The sequence below is a fragment of the Ptiloglossa arizonensis genome, chromosome 8 (genome assembly GCF_051014685.1).
Source record: "Ptiloglossa arizonensis isolate GNS036 chromosome 8, iyPtiAriz1_principal, whole genome shotgun sequence".
In the NCBI taxonomy this organism is placed as follows: Eukaryota; Metazoa; Arthropoda; class Insecta; order Hymenoptera; family Colletidae; genus Ptiloglossa; species Ptiloglossa arizonensis.
Window position 1 is genome coordinate 15,805,462 of NC_135055.1, and position 18,743 is coordinate 15,824,204.

General features: G+C 42.4%; 1 protein-coding gene across 1 annotated transcript in view; it reads left to right on the forward strand.

Annotated features, from left to right (window-relative positions):
• Positions 1–11,742: 11,742 nt before the first annotated feature.
• The window catches only part of LOC143150182 (terminal nucleotidyltransferase 5C), a 201,829-nt gene continuing 194,828 nt past the window's right edge, over positions 11,743–18,743 (forward strand). The window contains exon 1 of the mRNA XM_076318252.1: positions 11,743–12,060. Coding sequence (XP_076174367.1) covers positions 11,911–12,060 — 150 coding nt within the window. The 5' untranslated portion in view covers positions 11,743–11,910. The remainder of the gene's footprint in view (positions 12,061–18,743) is intronic.

Sequence of the window (18,743 nt, forward strand, 5' to 3'; positions counted from 1 at the left end):
AAATATCGAGTCCTCTCATCTGGCTCCTCCAACCGATTCGTCATATGATTCACATCCCGATTTACATAAAGAATCTTTCCGTCTTGTTTTTGTAACCAACTCGTCTCGGTATCGATATCTTGCTTTCAACGACCGTACAAATCTTTTCATCCTGCTCTTCCAACCGATTCGTCTGAATATTGACACCTTGCTTTCAACAACAATAATCTTTTCATCTTCCTCTTGCAATCAACACGTCTCGTTATTTACCTTGCTTTCAACGATACAAATTTTTTCATCTTCCTCTTGCAATCAACACGTCTCGTTATTAGACACGTTGCTCTCAACGATACAAATTTTTTTATCTTCCTCTTGAATCTTCCTCATTATCGACACCTTGTTTTCAACAATATAAGACATTGCTTTCGACAACAATACAAATCTTTTCGTCTGGCACTCGTAACCGACTTGTCCCAATATCGACACCTTGCTCGCAACAATACCAATCTTTTCGTCCCTCTCCTGTAACCATCTCGCCTCGATGTTAACGTAAATCTACAAAGCTTAACTTTGTTCGATACTCGTGAAAATAAATCGACTCTACGCATCCCTGAGGGCGAACAAAACTCTCCGCCCTAAGGTGATCCGACGCGACGAATTCTCGTTTAGGCGTGTTCCACGGTTTCCCCGTTGGTCGAGATGAAAGGATTCTGCAGCTTTTATTGTTCGTTGGTGCACGACCCGTGTCCCTGACCCGGATTCACCGTGTACCGGGCGCGCGAATACTTTCCTGTTCAAATTAATGGCACGAAAGATGATACGCACCGTGTCGGTCCAGGCAGTGAGTAGCCCCCCTCGTCGAATCGATATTCGCAATTAGAACGGACGTGTTTACTGGTTTTTACGGAATATCTGGGTCAAGTCTGTCTTTAGCTGTAAAATCGAGCGCCCGATCGTGTGGACCATGCGTGGCAACGTAATATCTTAATCAAGGCTTCAGTCTCAGGTGTTGCACCGGCCTGTATCCTTGGACGAGGCGAAACCAGGCTCGTCGATAGTACGTGATTTCAGTGACTGGGATCGATGAGAGCGTCCGGCCGATTAGCGACATCTGGAATCGTCGACGAAACATCGCGCGTTATTTACGCGGAAATAACCGAAAGACCTTGACGAATTAGCGAAACGCTACAGGAACGAACGCAAACGACAACCGGAGAGAAACCATTCGCGACGAAATCGAATTTAACGATTCGCGATATCTTCGAAATGGTTCAGCCTCGTTCCCCGGACAGGATTTCGTGCATCAGGTAAAAGAAAAAAAAAAGATTCTTTCGAAGAGTGTCTCGCACACTTACCCTTTCCTTGCGAGTTTACGCGCGAATATACACAGTGTGGGACGAAAACAATTACGAAAGTTCGTACGAACATTATTTTTCGATTGTTTTTACTCTACCTGAAATTACTTACCTTTGTAGAAAGTGTTGAGAATGGAACTCGATTATCAAGTGTAACCAAATTTCTACAATTTTTTTCTGCTATTTTTCTCTAATTTTACCTATAGAACAGGGCAATCTACAAAGAGGAGAAACGATCAAGGACTTATTCACAGTATCGTGTGCAAATAGTAAAATCATTTGTACTCCAATCCGCGATTAAGAACAATCGTGGAACAAGGTTAAGCAGAACTATACGTTTGGATCGTCCTTTTTCCCCGCTTTCGAGTCCCCCTGGCGACGATGCACCACGGGACCAGTTCCATTGGCTCCCGCGCGCGTTACGCTCCGCGTACACCTGGTATACGCGTGTAACCATCCGCGAGTACGAGGTAAGGTACAGCTGAAAACGTAGTTGGAAAACCTAACCTCCTGTCCCGCGACACACCGAGTCGAAAGACGCGAGGTTCCTCGAACTCCTCGGTCGCGTTTTTCCAGTTTCCAGCGTGGAAACTGGAAAGGCTGGTCCAAGGTCGACGTCACGGGGGTGCTCCGAATTCCATGGTAAAAAAAAAACAACATTACTCGAGAGGAGGGGTGGTGGGGGTGAAGAGAGAGAAAACACCGAATAATCGAGGGAAGTGCGCGGCGCGCGCGCAGCGTTCGCGCCGTATTTTGTAATTTGAAAGGGAAACCACATTCTTTCACTGTGTATTATGATACGTGAAAGTTGGCAACGGTGCACACTGGCGAAGCACACGGCCCGGGGACGCGGAAAGGGAGAGAGAAAGAGAGGGACCGAGAGCCAATCGCCACCGAGGCATAGACTATATCGAAGGTCGACGAGTTGCCTTTTTATTAGTCGATTTTTGCGGGAATAGAGCAACGGCACGCCGGCACGCTAACATATGGCGCCGATGCGCACGCAGCCGTCGAACGTTGACGGATTTTCGATCGCGCGAACCGGAAGTCGACGATGAAACGATGCGGCCCCGAGATTACCGCGCGTCGAGCTGCCCTCGATACCCGACCATTTCGTGATATCGCGCGGTCCAATTAACGCGCGACGAGACACCACCCGGGCCAATCACGACCAGTCGCCGGAGTGGGGGAAGGTACTGCGCGGAGCTGGAAAGATGTCATACGGCGCGAAATTGCGAATTGTACGGGAATCGAAGGTTTCCATCGGCCTTCGAACACCCGTGACCGAGCAAACGTTCCTCGACCATGGTCGTGTATTCCCCTTGGATAGGACAGTTACGTTTCGTTCGGTCCAGATGACATCTTTCAGGTTACACATAGTACATATGAGAGTTTTCGAACGCGATAGAGCTTGAAAACTCGGCACAAAGATCCCCGTTCTTTTGTAACAATTTGACGAAGGTCTCGTTTGAAGAATTAACCGCGACGAGTGTACAATTGTAATTTTCATACGAGATTGTAGCAATGTTCAATCGATGTAGAAGGAAAGTTTACTACGGTGATCGATGTAAGATACTGTTCTTACGATAGAAATGAATTTTTTGTCATTTATGGAAAAAGTGTGGTAAGTTCTTCGGTGTACAATAGAGTGTACACTTGACTCTTTTAGAACACGGTTTGGTTGTAATACGTGGATAGATTGTGGATATTGTTACATAAGACGGTTTCTGTATTGTAGCACGGAGGTCTCTATTAGATTGTTTAACACGGTTTCAACAATGGAAAGAATTAACCATGTTATAGGAGAGTCGAGTGTATTTCGAGATTCGTCCCCACTGGTGACTCGACGATCTTCGAAACGAGGGGAGCGAGCGCGAGGCGAACCACGCTCCCTGATTACGTCTCTTATCAAGTTTACGATGTCCGACCAGATCAGCGGAAACATTATTACGAGCGCGTGATACTTCTCGGTCGTTTTGTTTCGATCGAAGGCCTCGATTCGATCCTCTTCTTCCCCCCTTTCCGTAAGTTTTTGAACGCCTCGGTGAGGAATTCACAGCTCTCGTTTTTTTTTTTTTTTTTTTTTTTTGTGCGAGCGAGCGTCGATTAATTCAAAAAGCGTCGGTGATCGAGTTTCTCGTCACGCTGCAACGAATTGGGAAAGGACTGGTTGTCGAAATTTTGTCGAAATTCGAAATATTTGACATTTAACGGATTCGAACATTCGGTGCACACGAGTAGTGCATCAATGGTTCGAATCGTATTCGAATTGTTGAGTATTTGAGTACTATTTGAATATTCGTAGAATATTTTTTCGAGTGATTAAGTATTTGAATGATAGTAGTATTTCAGCAGTACGATCTGGATTATTGTGTTATTTTTTAAATTTTATTTTTGTTTTGATACTTTGATAACAATATTTTATACAGTGTAAGTTGTTATTTGTATTTAACGTGCTTCAATCATCAGACGCGGTATTTTTTCCCACCGTACACCAATGTAAGACACGATAGGTAAATCGTATCGTTGTATTTATGCAGGTTCGCACACAGCTGCACTTATCTATGTTTTTATACACGCGAACTTATTGATCATCCTTCCGAGAATCATCGATTTTACTCACCGCGACGATTTATTTATGCGTGACCTGAATCAGTCGATGACAAGATGGAGTATTTAAATTTATCATTAGTATTCGCATTATTTAATACTTTGTACGCCTCGTTTGCCACGGTTGATACATACCAATACAAGGATTATATAACCAATTTTTACTGCAGCGATCAAAATGTTGAATAGTGGAAATATAGGAATTCTTTATTTATTCAAATAATGATATTCGAATACTTTCTCACTCGAACAAAGATAAGCGAATATATTCTTATTCGAACAACTGATACACGAATACTTTCTCATTCGAATACTCTCCCATTTGAATACCTTTTACTGGAATAATGATACTTGTATACTTTCTTATTCGAACACCTTTTACTCGAATAATGATACTCGAATACTTTCTCATTCGAACTCCTTTTACTTGAATAATGATACTCGAATAATTTCTCATTCGAATACTCTCCCATTTGAATACCTTTTACTCGAATAATGATACTCGAATACTTTCTTATTCGAACACTTTTTACTCGAATACTTTCTCATTCGAATACTTTCCCATTTGAATACTTTTTACTCGAATAATGATACTCGAATAATGATACTCGAATACTTTCTCATTCGAATACTCTCCAATTTGAGTACCTTTTACTTGAATAATGATACTCGAATACTTTCTCGTTCGAACACTTTTTACTCGAATACTTTCTCATTCGAATACTTTCCCATTTGAATACTTTTTCTCGAATAATGATACTCGAGTACTTTCCCATTCGAACACTTTTTACTCGAATATTTTCCTACTCGAACAGTTTCCATATTCGGGTACTTTCTTCCGGAAAGTTTGTACGCAGCATTGAAATCTCTCTGAAATAATTTTAATATCGTATGCACGCATCGCGGCGGTGATTTCATTACGTTGATTTACAACGCCCGCGCGAAACGACGTTTCTACGAATGATGCAGCGCGCGTCAATATTGTTCCCGCTTGCATCGATCGGTGGCCACACCGGTAAAACTTTCCATCGATCCCTCTCGTACCGTGACGTATTCGCGACATTTTCGAAACCCACGGCTGCGTTTTTATATCTTATCGTGGAATTGTATCGCGCGGCGAGGCTGCGCGAACGAATTAATATTTTAAAGAGATTGTTCGCCGCGCGCCGGCCCGGGGAGAATGTCGCGCGCATGAAAATTTCGAGTCGAGCCTGCGCGCCGTGACATAACGTAATCACGCGTGTAAGCGCGAGCTGGTTGCGTAACGTCACACTTCTGACGATTGTAGGTGGATACAATGTGAAAACAGACGAAACTGGAGTGTAGCTTTACGAGTCGTCGAAAATCGAACAATGAATACCCGTCTGGACGCACGATGACTGAATTATTCCAGCAACGTGCGTTGGTAACGTACGCTTGCTCGAATTACGTATTCGTCGATAAAATAACGTAGACGCTTCGAGTAACGAATTCACGAATTACACGAAATCCTCGAAACAGATTTCGACGATATTTAATTTACGTAAAGAATTGTAGAACCATTAGCTTGTTTGGAAAGTCACTTCGTTTTCCAAAATGGAGAATATGTAATTTAATAAAATGTACGCTCTAAAAGAAATCGTGTTTCATTTTCACCAAAAAGAACGAAATGACTTTCCGTACAACTTAATGGAATTTTAAATGGATAATATACGCGAGGTTGGAGAACAAGTTTCAAGTTGGAAAGAACGTAGAACGGATTCTAGTAATTTTTGTTTAGTAGTCTTGAGTCATTAATCAGAAAAAATTGACCTAACTTGTAATTCTTTCCAGGACCGATCTTTAAGTGATGCACCGTCAACGAACGTCGACCTAAAATTGAACTTGTGGTCTTTCGAGCCGAGAAGAACGATAAGGTAGAGCGAAGTTTAGAAAGTTTCACAGAGGAGGCTGAAGTCAGGATGACTCAGGGTGCGTAGGATACGACTGACCACGATGCTCGCAGAAAGGAGCGACCCAGTGTTCGCAGGTGAGAAGACACGCTTAGATTAAGCTATAACGGTGGTTAATTAACACACACGGCCAAATATAGTTACGATAGAAATGGTATGCAATTTTTGCAACGCGGCGGGAAGACGCGCGCAATTTTCACGATGGCTTTCTCTCCCGACTGACCTGGAAAGTTTTTTTTTTTTTTTAAATTTGAAAGCCGTTTCCACGCACCCATGCGTGTACCGATTGTACGTATACACGTAGACACTTCACGGTCGCTTCGATAATCAATGGTCTTTTCTGCGTTAATGATGATGAAGAGTACCCAAGGAGGGACAGGAGACCGGGTGATGAGACTTCCTGTTGTCTTCTATCACTATACTGACAAGAATGTATAGACGTAGTCGCGGACAAACTAATTTGTAAGGACGCTGAGAACTCGTATGGTTTATTGTGACTGACGCTGATTGAGTTGGTACAGGAGTTGCTTGTGAGTTTGACAGTGGCTGATTGGAGACTCATTCTTTACCGTATAACTTTTTCTTTTCGAGCACTTTGTACATATTAATTTATGTATCCAGTTGTTACGTGGCTCTTTGTAAAGGACAGTGGCTGATTGGAGATCAATTTTTTTTACCAATTTTGTTTCTTGAGTACTTTGTATAAATTAGTTTATCTGTCCAGTTGTTGGGTGACTCTTTGTAAAGGACAGTGGCTCATTGGAGATTAATTTTTTTTACCAATTTCGTTTCTTGAGTACTTTGTTTAAATTAGTTTATCCGTCCAGTTGTTGGGTGACTCTTTGTAAAGGCAGTGGCTGATTGAAGATCAATTTTTTTACCAATTTCGTTTCTTAAGCACTTTATATAAATTAATTTATCGGTCCAGTTAGTAGGTGGTACGTTGTGAAGTATTGTGGTTGAACTTTGATCATCTTTAGGATCTGGAATTACACATTCGTATATCTGGATGGTCGCTAGATTCGATGAATATTGCTCCAGACTATTTCAGCTTGTTTTTTTACTGCTAAACTTTCAGCGTTATCTCTCATCATTCTTGTTATCTCACTCGTTATTACTTCGAACTATCAGTATTGACTGAGTCGCTGCTGTTACAGGACAGGGTAACCGTGAATGCATTTATATATTGGGTTGTTCGGAAAGTCATTTCGTTTTCCAAAATGGAGAATATATAATTCGATAAAATGTCCGTACACTCTAAAAAAAAAAACAAAATGACTTTCCTAACAACCTAATACTTCCGTCGGAAACTTACAGCGCTGAAACTTTGTACCAAGAAATTTTATTCTACCTTTTCGAGTAATTTTCACTCGAGGAATCGCTATGTTCGTACCACTTGTCTTGTTCCGGTTAGGTTAGAAAGGAATCGATTAGACCGCCGTCCAGTGGCGAGACTGTGAACTACAATCACAGAATCCTTCCTCCCAAAGTTTCATTGCAACTATAGAATAAAAACATATCTATTCTATGAGATAAACTTTTTCCTCTCTTAAAGTTTAATTCGAACCTACTGGAACACATTGAAAGTAATCAAAAACCGCTAATAATTATTTGATACGTGTCCTGTCATTTAAATGTAGAAGAATTCACGGAAATCCCTTTCTCGAGAATTTGCAAGAAACGGACGAGGTTCACGGATCCCATTTTCGAATTCGTTATTTGAATATTCGCGCTAAACGGGATGCAATTTCTGGTGGAAAAGCGAGCAAAGCTTATTAACCGCGAGCCTGATACGCATACGCGGCAAAGGTGCAGTGGCATTTAACGTGTTCGCCTGGTGCGTTTAGCCGAGTACAGTGTCTTGTCGTTCGGGTGAAACGTATTAGGCAAGAAAAATGCGTTAAGCGAAAGCTTACTTTATTAATATGATAATATATGGCCAGCCGATTGAATCGAAAGTATTGAACGTCAAGGCAAGGACGTTGGTCCTTGAGATTCCCGACAGGATAAATCCGCTTTTTAAATTGATCGAAGTAAACGCGTTTGGCGGGGCGAATTTGAATATCGATGCACGACCAAATGTCAGATTCACTTTCTTTCGGTGATCGTGCGCGCAAACACCCGCGACACGAATTCAATTCGCTGATAAGCTAAGCTTTGATAAATATTAATTGATAATCGAAACGCAACGCTCGTGCACATTATCAACCGTCGTTTACAAATATTATTTTTCGCGAGTGGCTTACACGTGCCATTAAGAAAGTCGACAATCGTATTTTCTGTGAAACACTTAAAAAATTGCGCAGTTTGGTATCTCGTACAGATACACGTGTACGCCAAGTCGTGCCGCACACGTCCGATAAAGACGATCGGAAATCAAAATTTCAAGTAACAGCGGAAAAAATAATACAGTACTGGTATATATTAGTACTTTGCATAAATTGTATATATTAGACTCGAACAGCGAGTCGATTGTCGTACACGTTGAATGAAACTTTTGTAAGATCATCGGTGCGGTATAAATTCAAAAATAAAACGAACAAATGGATTTTTACTTAATTTACTTTTTCCGCGCGAAACTACGCGTTGAATTTTTTTTTTCAAACGTGTTAATTCCTTATTCGAAGTTTATCTCGGTAATCGAGGTCTATTAACGATCTATTACGTTCGCGGGACAGAAATTACAGGATCAAATTCGTAACGTTAAACACGCATTAGGGAATAAGACGAAAAACGGTCGGGTAATCGTCGATGCGCAGATAAAGCCAGGTGAGCTTCGGTAATTATTGTGCTGGCAACATTCTTCCTTAAGAAAGCGGCAAATTAATTCTTTTTCTTCGAGATATATCGCAACAAAGACCTACAATCCCGATACATTCTTTCGATCGTTATTTTTCGATGGAACTCGTTTCGTTTGTTCGACGAAAAATTACGTAATCGTTGCACTTCGAACAATTGCGTTCGCGTTGCTCGGATACGTCGAAAGTTAAATCGATTACTGCTTATGATTATGATCGATGTATCCATACATATTTAACAGAAATGAGCAGTATCGGCGACGAGTGGGACACCGATTATAACGAAACGTTGCATTCTTTCGAGCTTGGTTACACGGTTCTAGTAAGACGGGTATTTCTTTTTTCGATCGTTATACCCTGAAAACTTGTTCCTTAGATTCGACACGGCACCTCTATTTGCAAGAAGTTGCCTTCAATGCTCGTATTCATGAATTCGGTATAACTTATTTATTCCGCGAGCCACGACGAACCGAATAATTATTTAAATGTTTTGTAATACCTTTTTATCTGTAAATCTACTCCACAGTTTGACGTTGAATCAAACCACATTTTGATTAAATATTTCATAATGTATCTGGTATCTCTCTTCCAGTATGTTTTCGGCGGGCTGATATACCAGAAGCTTGTTTTGCCACTTAAACGTTTCTCGATAAAGAGATACGTTGTTTTTAATTGCGAGAAAATGACTTTTGAATTTATTTTTTTCTTCTTTTTTTCCGAAACTTCGAAAGGAGGTGATTTCTGGTGAACGTCTCTCTCCACGTGGCGTTAATGAGGAATTTACGACTGCGCGGAAACATTAAGGAGTCGAACGTTAGCGCTTCTTATCGCGAAAATGAATTCAAGCGACGAATTTATCAATAATATTGATATTTCATAAATTGCTCGATATCGCGGTTCAAAGATTTTATTTTTTCTTCTTTTTTTTTTCTTTTCTACTTATCGACGATAACACCGAGTAGCGCGTATCGCACAATCGCGGCTCATTCTTGCACCGATGGAAAAGAAATCCGCGTACATCGAATACGGTGAATAATTACGATACACGTTGCGCTACGAAACTCGAACGCGGAACAGAGAAGAAGAATGTGTTCATCCCGCAACAACCCGAAGCGACCGAAACATTCCTCGTATACAGTTAAAAGAGAACCGGGGAAACTGCTATGACGACTTTCGACGCGTGAAAGCTGACATACATCGTTGAATCGTGAATTACGTTCTCGAATTATAATGTACGAAGAGTTAAACATGAAACGGATCCGGATAACTTTTCAATCGTTTCGCATTCAGTACTTAACCCTCGAACGAAAGTACTTCTCGATCTCGCGAACCGAGCGATAACGCTCCGATACGAGAAACCTTTAAAATATATTTTCGATCGTCGTATCCTGAAAAGTCGTTTCTTGCGTTCAACTCGGTATTTTTAATTGCAAGAGGTTGCCTAAAATGCTTACGAATTCGCGTTATAAATATATAGCAAATATATGTACGAATCTACAGATTTGTCTATTAAAAAAATTTATATCTATGTAAAGGAACGTGTACAAGAACGCGTGTCGAAGATCCTCGACAATGCGCATTCGTTGCATGCGGAGCGCCTGCGCTTATAGCTTCTCGGTCCTGTACCGAAACGCCCATGCGCGGTCCCCGCACGCGCTAGGTACAACGAACGCAAAGACCCTGGAACGAATATAACGATCTCGTAAAGACACCGGGAGAGCGAATACGGCAGTGTCATTGAGTGTACGATGTCAACGGATCAGGGTCAATTCCGGAGCGATCATTTTCGAGTGTTAAAACTTTACTGTCTTCGTTTCGATGCGGATGGACGTTACGGACAACCGAACTGTTATCCTCGTGCAGTGCAGTCGTAAATTCTCTCGACGAAAGTATCTCGAAACAACGAAAAAATCGAATCAATTTCAACGCGAAGAGTGTACACGAAGTTCCGTCACCGAAAAACGTAGAATTGTTGAAAATCTCGAAAAGAATTTCAAATCTCTTTTGAAAATAAAGAAAAGAAATATCGTCCCGCGAGAAACGAACGATACTCCAAGAGTTCCACACGAATACCGCAAGCTCGCGGTTCAATGTCGAAAAGGAACAACGATGTATACGTGCGTTGTCGTTACACATCGATACACGTGGCGCAGAATCGGTATTCGTTCTCTCTTCGCGCGTATATACGTGTATTTCACGAGCACGAGCCAAAGTCTAGAAATATTTCGTAAAACACGAGATTCTAGGTCGTGGACCATTTGACGCTCGCGCGTATATTTTCCGAGAGTTGGACGGCGAACTAATAACGTGGCGCCAGAGGAGGACGTCTCGAAAAAAGAAAAAAAGAAGAAAAAAGGAAAAAATACCGCGCGCGACGGTCAACGCGCGATCACGTCTTTCCCGGTTAACGGGTTAATGGACCGAATTGAGCGTGGCTCGAAGTAGACCGCTATATTTGTACGACGCGCTATAGATTTCGGTTGCACCGGTACCGATAGCGTTAATCAGTCTGTCGTGCGAAAATTAGTTCGCTAGAGAAGCGATCGCGCCGCGTCGCGTCGCGTCGCGTCGCGTCGCGTCGAGTCGCGTCGTGTCGTGTCGCGTCGCATGGCAACGTTCGGATTTTCCGCGTTGTCGGTGGCGCTGCACCGTCGAAACGGCGACGGCTGCTTTCGGGCGATTTCGGGCAAACGTGCGGCCAGCGTTGCCCATGGAGGGGGTAGTTACGCGGCGTTCGACTCGACTCGGGTGGGGCGACATCACGCCGGGACGTAGCAGCACGAGATTCTCGCAGTGTCGAATCCCGCCGGTTGTTTCGTCGTTCTTTTCGGAATCGTCGCCGTGTTACCGCACCGTGACCGTTCAGCGCACGACGCATCCCACGCGTAACACGTTCGCGCGCGCGTTAACCGTACGACCGATTCACCCGTCAGTGTGCGCGAATACAACGGTTTCGGTTCTTCCGGCTCGATTTCCGTTGGTGGCCGACCACGTGACAGCCCAAGTCTCCTCGAGCGCACACCGAAGTGTAAAAGTTTACCGAGAGGAGGGTACCCTGTCGCGACGGGAACACCATCGTGTAACGTTCGTTCCGTCTTGAGTGAATCGATATCGGTCATCGCTTTTAACCTAGACGCCCGTACGACGCGTGCTTGCCAATCGGACGACTACGGGGGGCGAGTAAAGGCCAGCGGTGATATACCGGATTCAGCTTTTCCGTGCGCGAGATCGTCTATCATGGAGGAGGTGAATCGCAACGAGCAACGATTACCGGAACCGGAAAGGAACCTCGCGGTTCCTACGGTGAACGCGACCAAGGACGAGCCGGCATGGAGGAACGAGACGATCCGATCCGTCAATCCCGGCCAGGTTCTACCTTTGATGCAGGTAAGCTTACGTAACTCGAAACGATCGTGTGTACGTGTCTCTGTCTATGCGTGTATGCGTGCGTCTGTATCTGCTCCGAGTGTCGTGTGTCCACGACGTCGCCTTTACGTGCGAGATTCGTACGTGCGATTCCGGGCGTGCGCCGATGTCGAAGGTGTCATTAACCGTAGGGAAAAAGGGTTCAGCGGGGGTCGAGTGTTTTTCGAAGACGGTTCGGTCGGTCGAGAGACGCCCGATGTACGACCATCGTCTCGTATACGCGGAACGGATAACCGACCGACGACAATTTCCTACGCGAATTTCACATCCGAGACGCATCGCGGTCTGGTAACGATTTCCGTGCTCGTAGCTGGCTAGATCGATGTCGTGCGCCGGTTATACTACCGTGTACGAGGTTTCGTTCTTGCCGGTTGTAATACCACGGTCGGTCGGTCGGTAAGACCGGAGAAGTGCGAGCGAAAAGCGGTGAATTTGTACACGGAACTTATCGAATTAACGTAATCGGCCGTCCAGACGTAATCCAGAGCGTTGACCAAATCGGTGCTCCGGAACGCGTCAATTTAATCGTTTTTTTTTTCTACAACGATAAACGATACCGTCGATCGCGTAGGGAGATTTTTTGTCCGTTTTTTCCCTTTTTCCGAAACGTGCCCCGCGCGGTTTCTCGCGATCAAGGTTCGAGAAGCGGGAGATCCCTCGGAGGTGGTAAATGCGGCATCGTTGTGAAAAGTTTTCGCGCAGCTTCGCGCAAAAGAAACGTGCTTCGCGAGGTCGATACCGCGTTCAACGGTCTAGCTGGCGCGACATGCGACTCTCGATTTCTATGCGATACGAGTCGATGGGAGAACAACGCGAGAATATTACGAGACTACCGAGCGTGATTCCTTCCTTAACATTTTTTTTTTTTTTTTTTTTCTTTCTTTTTTCAACGCTTCCGCGCGCCCATTATGCAAACCCACGGCAACGGTCTGGGCTTCTCCCGATCGTAATTTCCTCGAAATGACGTCACCTCGAACCGCCCGTCTCGAAACCGAAGGATCACTTCCGGAGCAACGGCACGGAGTATCGATTGGTCGACACGCCTGAGACGAGACGCGGATCGCGTAGGACGCGACATTGTTCTCTCTATCGATACCGAAACGCTCACGGTGCTCGCACACCGATAAAACACCGCACCGACGATTACGTACGCTGGAGAATTTTAAGACACCAGCATCGTATAAATTACCAAGGGGCGCCGTTGACGATAACGCGAAGAAACCCGGTGAAACGGTTATCGTTGAAGTTACGTGTCCCCGCGTTCGGACACGCCGAGCTAGTATCGCGTATTTACGACACCGCGAACCATTTTCTCGATAACTTCCCTCTAACCGGACAAACAACGCACCACGAAAAATAATCTCCCTTTCCACGTACGTCGGGTTCTTTTTTTTTTCTTACGCTAAAATTACCGATCGTTGCAAATACCGCGAAATTTCTACCATCTTTCGATATTATCTCATCGCAAGGTTGTACGTACGTTCGGTCTGATTTTTTTTTTGCCTCGACTCTCGCCGGACGTGTACTTCGACGTGTAAATGAAATAACCTTTCGCGCGTAATTATTTACAGCAGTGTCTCTCAAACATCGTATTCCGGCGGATCTACATACGATGAGGAGAAATTTTAACGGATTTTGTAGAGTAGAATTATTGAGTTATTTGGGAAGTCATTTTGTTTTCCAATATTGGAGAGTGTATAATTTAATAAAATGCTTGTACACTCTGAGAAAATTGTGTTTTAATTTCTAGAAAGAAAAAACGAAGTGGCTTTCCGAACAACTCGATAAATTATTAATTAAAAAAAATGTGTATATATATGTATATATACGTATATAGAAATATGTGTATATATATATATATATATATATAAATGTATATATAAAAAAAAATATATATATAAATGTATATAAAAATATATATATATATATATTTTTAATTAATATATATCGTTTAAAAATGTTTCATATGTCAGTAAGGCAGTTGAACACTATTTAATAATGAAATAATCCAAATGAAATACAAATATGAATTGTGTTACAGTACAAAGATATATCCGTAAAATGATACAAAAGAACTGGATAAATAGAAATTGAATCTAACGATCGTTACTTCCGAAAGATTAAATAGAAACTTTTTTTTTTTCGTTACTATCGACCAAAGAATATTTATCGTCGTACGTTTCGATAACAAATGAAACCAATTCGTGATTGTTTTCCGTTATCTTCCGAGAGTTCGCGGACCCTCGAGTATTGGCGAATCACAGTTCGCGAATCGAATCCGGCGAGCAACGAACGTATTTTCGTTCGATGGTCGACCGATCGGTAGCCGTACAAATTGTCATCGTCGTTTGAAATTCAGAATCATAATAACGTGCGTGAGAAAGTCGTATTTGTTGTGAGCGTTGACCGTGGTAGAGTACACCGGGCACAACTGAACCGAACGAACACCGAATATGATTCGAAACACGACGATCGTGTGGAACAGTAGTTATTATCGGTACAATGTACGCGATAACCTTTTCCTTGAAAAATCACGGCTCGTGTCCCCGATCCGCGCTCGTCGGTATCTATTCTTGAAGTGACTCGACGGCGAATAATAACATTTTTTTCTTTTTTTTTTCTTTTCCTTCCGCGATATCGTTCAATTATTAATCATCACCGTCGTGAACTTTTCAATTGTTCGAAAACATTCCGTAGATATTTGTCCAAGTTGAAACGCTTGGACTTCGGACAGTAGTACACAGGGTATCGCGAGATGAACGATAAAAGAAACCGGGAACCTCGCACGATTCAATCGTTTCCATAATAATTAAGAATCTCGTATTAGTCGAGAGAGAGAGAAAATTTATTCCTTGTTCATCTCGAGGCCACATCGATTATCATTTTATATATATTTTTTTCTTTATCAACCGCCCGTGTATTCGCGTTGACGACCATGCAAAAAGGAAGCAAGTTGTGTCATTGCGCAACGACCTTCGAAGGGTTCCAGATCCCAGCAGAGCGGAAACAATTTAAACAGGCCTTGGTTCTCACCTCTGTAGGTAACTTCCGCTTTTCCTCGACCTTGGATCGATCGAAGGTCACTACGCTTACGGTCTCGTTAATTTCGTTTCTCTCGTTACGTTACTTTCACATCGTTACTGTATTTTATTCGCTTCGAATGTACGTTGAAACGACTTTGGGGAAACATTGTATCCAAGCTGGTGAATTACCAATGTAAAACGACCAGGGAAATACCGATTATTTATCGGGAGTTTTACTCAGCCTTCGTTCAATTTATGAACGAGTAAAAATTACTCGACAGCTGTCCCTCTGTTTCGTTTCTACCATGTTTACTTGTAATCCAGATCTCTTTGTCGATGATACGTCGTTTGCAAAAATAATCAAGGAAACGTTGACGAGGAATTTTCGATACTTCTCTCGAATATGTATCATTTACGCACAAGTGTAATAATCGTCACGCAGCCTCGTGTCCTCGAGCGAGTTTAACAGTCAGACGTATAGTTTCACTTGTTTACCTGAAGTACCAGGAAGGTCGAGTTCGGTGTGTGTCCAAACCGAACGAGTGTTACCAACGGTATATTTATCTCTCATACTGTTTCTTTCTTTCGTTGGAAAGGATGACGCATCGAGGAACGTGTGCCGCCGTGCTGTTGCCATGACTCTCGTCAAATACCAAACACTTTCGATCTCACGATTCGCGAATTCCTTCGAAACCGTACGGATTTATATTCGCTCGTTCGGAGAGTCGTTTCGTTATTTTTTCGTGAAAATGAAACTGAAATGAAAATGAAGTCTCAAGGACTTGAGACGACTGAAGAAAAATTACTAGAATCCAACCAACGTTCTTTGCAACTTGGAACTTGTTCTCCAACCTCGCTTATATTATCCATTTAATATTCCATTAGGTTGTACGGAAGTGTTTCTTTTTGGTGAAAATGAAACACGATTTTTTTTAGAGCTGATAAACATTTCACGAAATTATATATTCTCCATTTTGGAGAACGAAATCACTTTCCGAGCAACCCAATGTATTTTCACTCGCTCAAGAATCGCTCTAAAATTAATCGTACGTTTTCGAGGATGCGTGAACCGTGCCAATCGGTTTTTTTCGATAAACTCTCGAAGCGAGTTTGTCGGGACAGTTTAAAATTTTCTTACAATTATTATTTATTTTTAGACGCCCATTTGTTACTTTTGTCGGTGGCCGTATGGGAATAGAATTGGCAGATCAAACTTGATCGAACGCCAATTGATTTAATTGCACTACTCCAAACTGAGATTCTATTTACAATTATCGTTCACTCGGCTCTTTTACGTTTAATCGTCGTTCGACTAGCGATTAGAAACAATCGGAATCGTGTCCAACTATTGTACGATTCTACTTATTAACGATTCTCGAAACGAGTACTCGACACGTTCGAACATTTCCAATTTAACGAACACTTTCGTCGCGAGCAGCTGTTCGACCGTGAATTAATAAACAAACGGATCTCGGAGCGTGTTCCGCGCGACGTGGACGATCCCGATCCAAGGAAACGTCGTTGAAAATTTCATTCGTGCTCGAATTCGAAAACGATAGCACGCGAGTCGCTTGAATCGTCGCGATGAATATGCAATGAACGCGCGCTGGTATTCAGCCAGCTGATTTCATTCGCGAAACGTTGTGCGTGAGATCCATAAATCTATTACGTTGCCGCGATTCTCATTAAGAAATTAAAATGTAATCGCGTGCACACGGGAGCGTACAAGCGACCGGCGTATTCGAGCCATCCTTGTTTGCGTAATTAACAATGTTAATTAATAATACTGATTTTATTGTACGCCACCGACGAGCTGTTTACTCGATACGACCACGCGCGCGACGGTTAATTAATCGTAGCGATTTCTCACGATACGTTCCGATGAACTTTTCCCTATATTTTGGTACGAACTCTGGTCCCATTTTCTCGCGAAACGTTTCAACCCTTTCCACTCGAGAGGCGATCCTCGATCGCCGTTTAATTCGGTGCACTTTCTCCAATTTGGAAAACCGATCGTGGTTCGAAATCGAAATTAAAATTCAATTACTTCTTTCTTGTAAAGATACGTAAATATATGTATACGAAATGTTTAAATGGAAATGTTTCGTTTTAAATTAATTACACGATTTGAAGGATTTCGTCGAGTTGCTGGCTTCCAGTAGCGAAAAAGCTTCGAGTGCAAAGGGTTGGAGAAATTTTACTCGAGGAGAATGTATTTTTTTTAAATAGTTAATTAAACGTAACGATTTCTCACGATACGTTCCGATGAACTTTCCCGTATATTTTGGAACGCACTCCGGTTCCATTTTCCCGCGAAACGTTTAAAGAAGTTGTACTCGAGGAGAATGTATTTATTTAGCGTGTTTGGACAGCAGCTGCTACCACGAATGATTACTTAACGCGTCATACCGCGCGTATACGGTATCGACTTTTAATCATTTTCGCGCATAGCGCGGTACGCGCGAAACGTTACAACTCCTCCGAATTAATTAACTCGGCTGCCACGTTGACGCAAACGTACAGATTACGCAACACACTCGGCGCGGTATCATTTTTATTCAAATGTTAACGACGTACACCCCACCGAGCGATAACGGTGGGTGGAAAAATTTTCCCCACCGTGTCGGAAATTTTGAAAATTTTATTCGTTGGAGAATAATCGTTACACTGAGTTGCTTGTTCGGTGGAGAAAACGACGATTGGAGAATGTGATGGTAATTTTGTTTAAAACGTTATCATCGTTTCGGTGATGTATCATTGACTCCAAAAGGTGTAATTACTCGAATCTAATAACCGTTACATTTGTTCTATATGGTTATTATTCCCCGTGTTTGTTTCTTTCGCGTATATCGTAAGACGTTTCGAAGAATTGGAAAAAATTGCTAGTGTTTTGCAATATTCGGGTAAATTTGCATATTTTTCGTTCGTATCTTGAAATATGAGAAATGAAGCCTCCTAGGTGGTTCGAAACTTGTTAAAAATTGTTCCGAACGTTGCTTGTACACGTTGATCGTCGAAAACACGAAAAGTTTAACGACGCGTTGCTCGCGTTCGTTTAAAATTCGCGGTGGCTATCGCATACCGGAAACTCGACACATTCGCTCTCAGGTATTATGAATTCAATTGGAACGTCCCACTAAAAAGTGTCACTGTGCTACCGGAAGCCGACAACATCTTCTAGTGAAAGCTTCTTCGGTATTCCTCGCCTGTGTACTATAATTGTACGCATGCATACGGTAACGAGCGATTTAGCGACACGATTAACACTAGATTCACTAGACAGTCGAAATCACTGATTTCTTTAAATTTAATTTAAATTCCATAGCGTATTTTCAAAAGATTTTATGACTTTTTTTCTAATCTATACACCTAATCAATTTTATAAGTTCCTCATTTTTTGTCAATCATCGATTTTTCTGAGACACGTATTAAGGAATACCTTGATTACCAAAGGAGTCAATTTGACTTGTTTCAAACTTCTTTTTAAAATTATTCTTTATTTATTAACCGTGTCTTTGTCTACAGTATTCGTGGACAATTGTCAAAATAGACGAGTAACGATACTCGTAAATTAATTTGCAGTTTTTCCATCTACTTTCGAAGGTATATGTGTGATGTGAT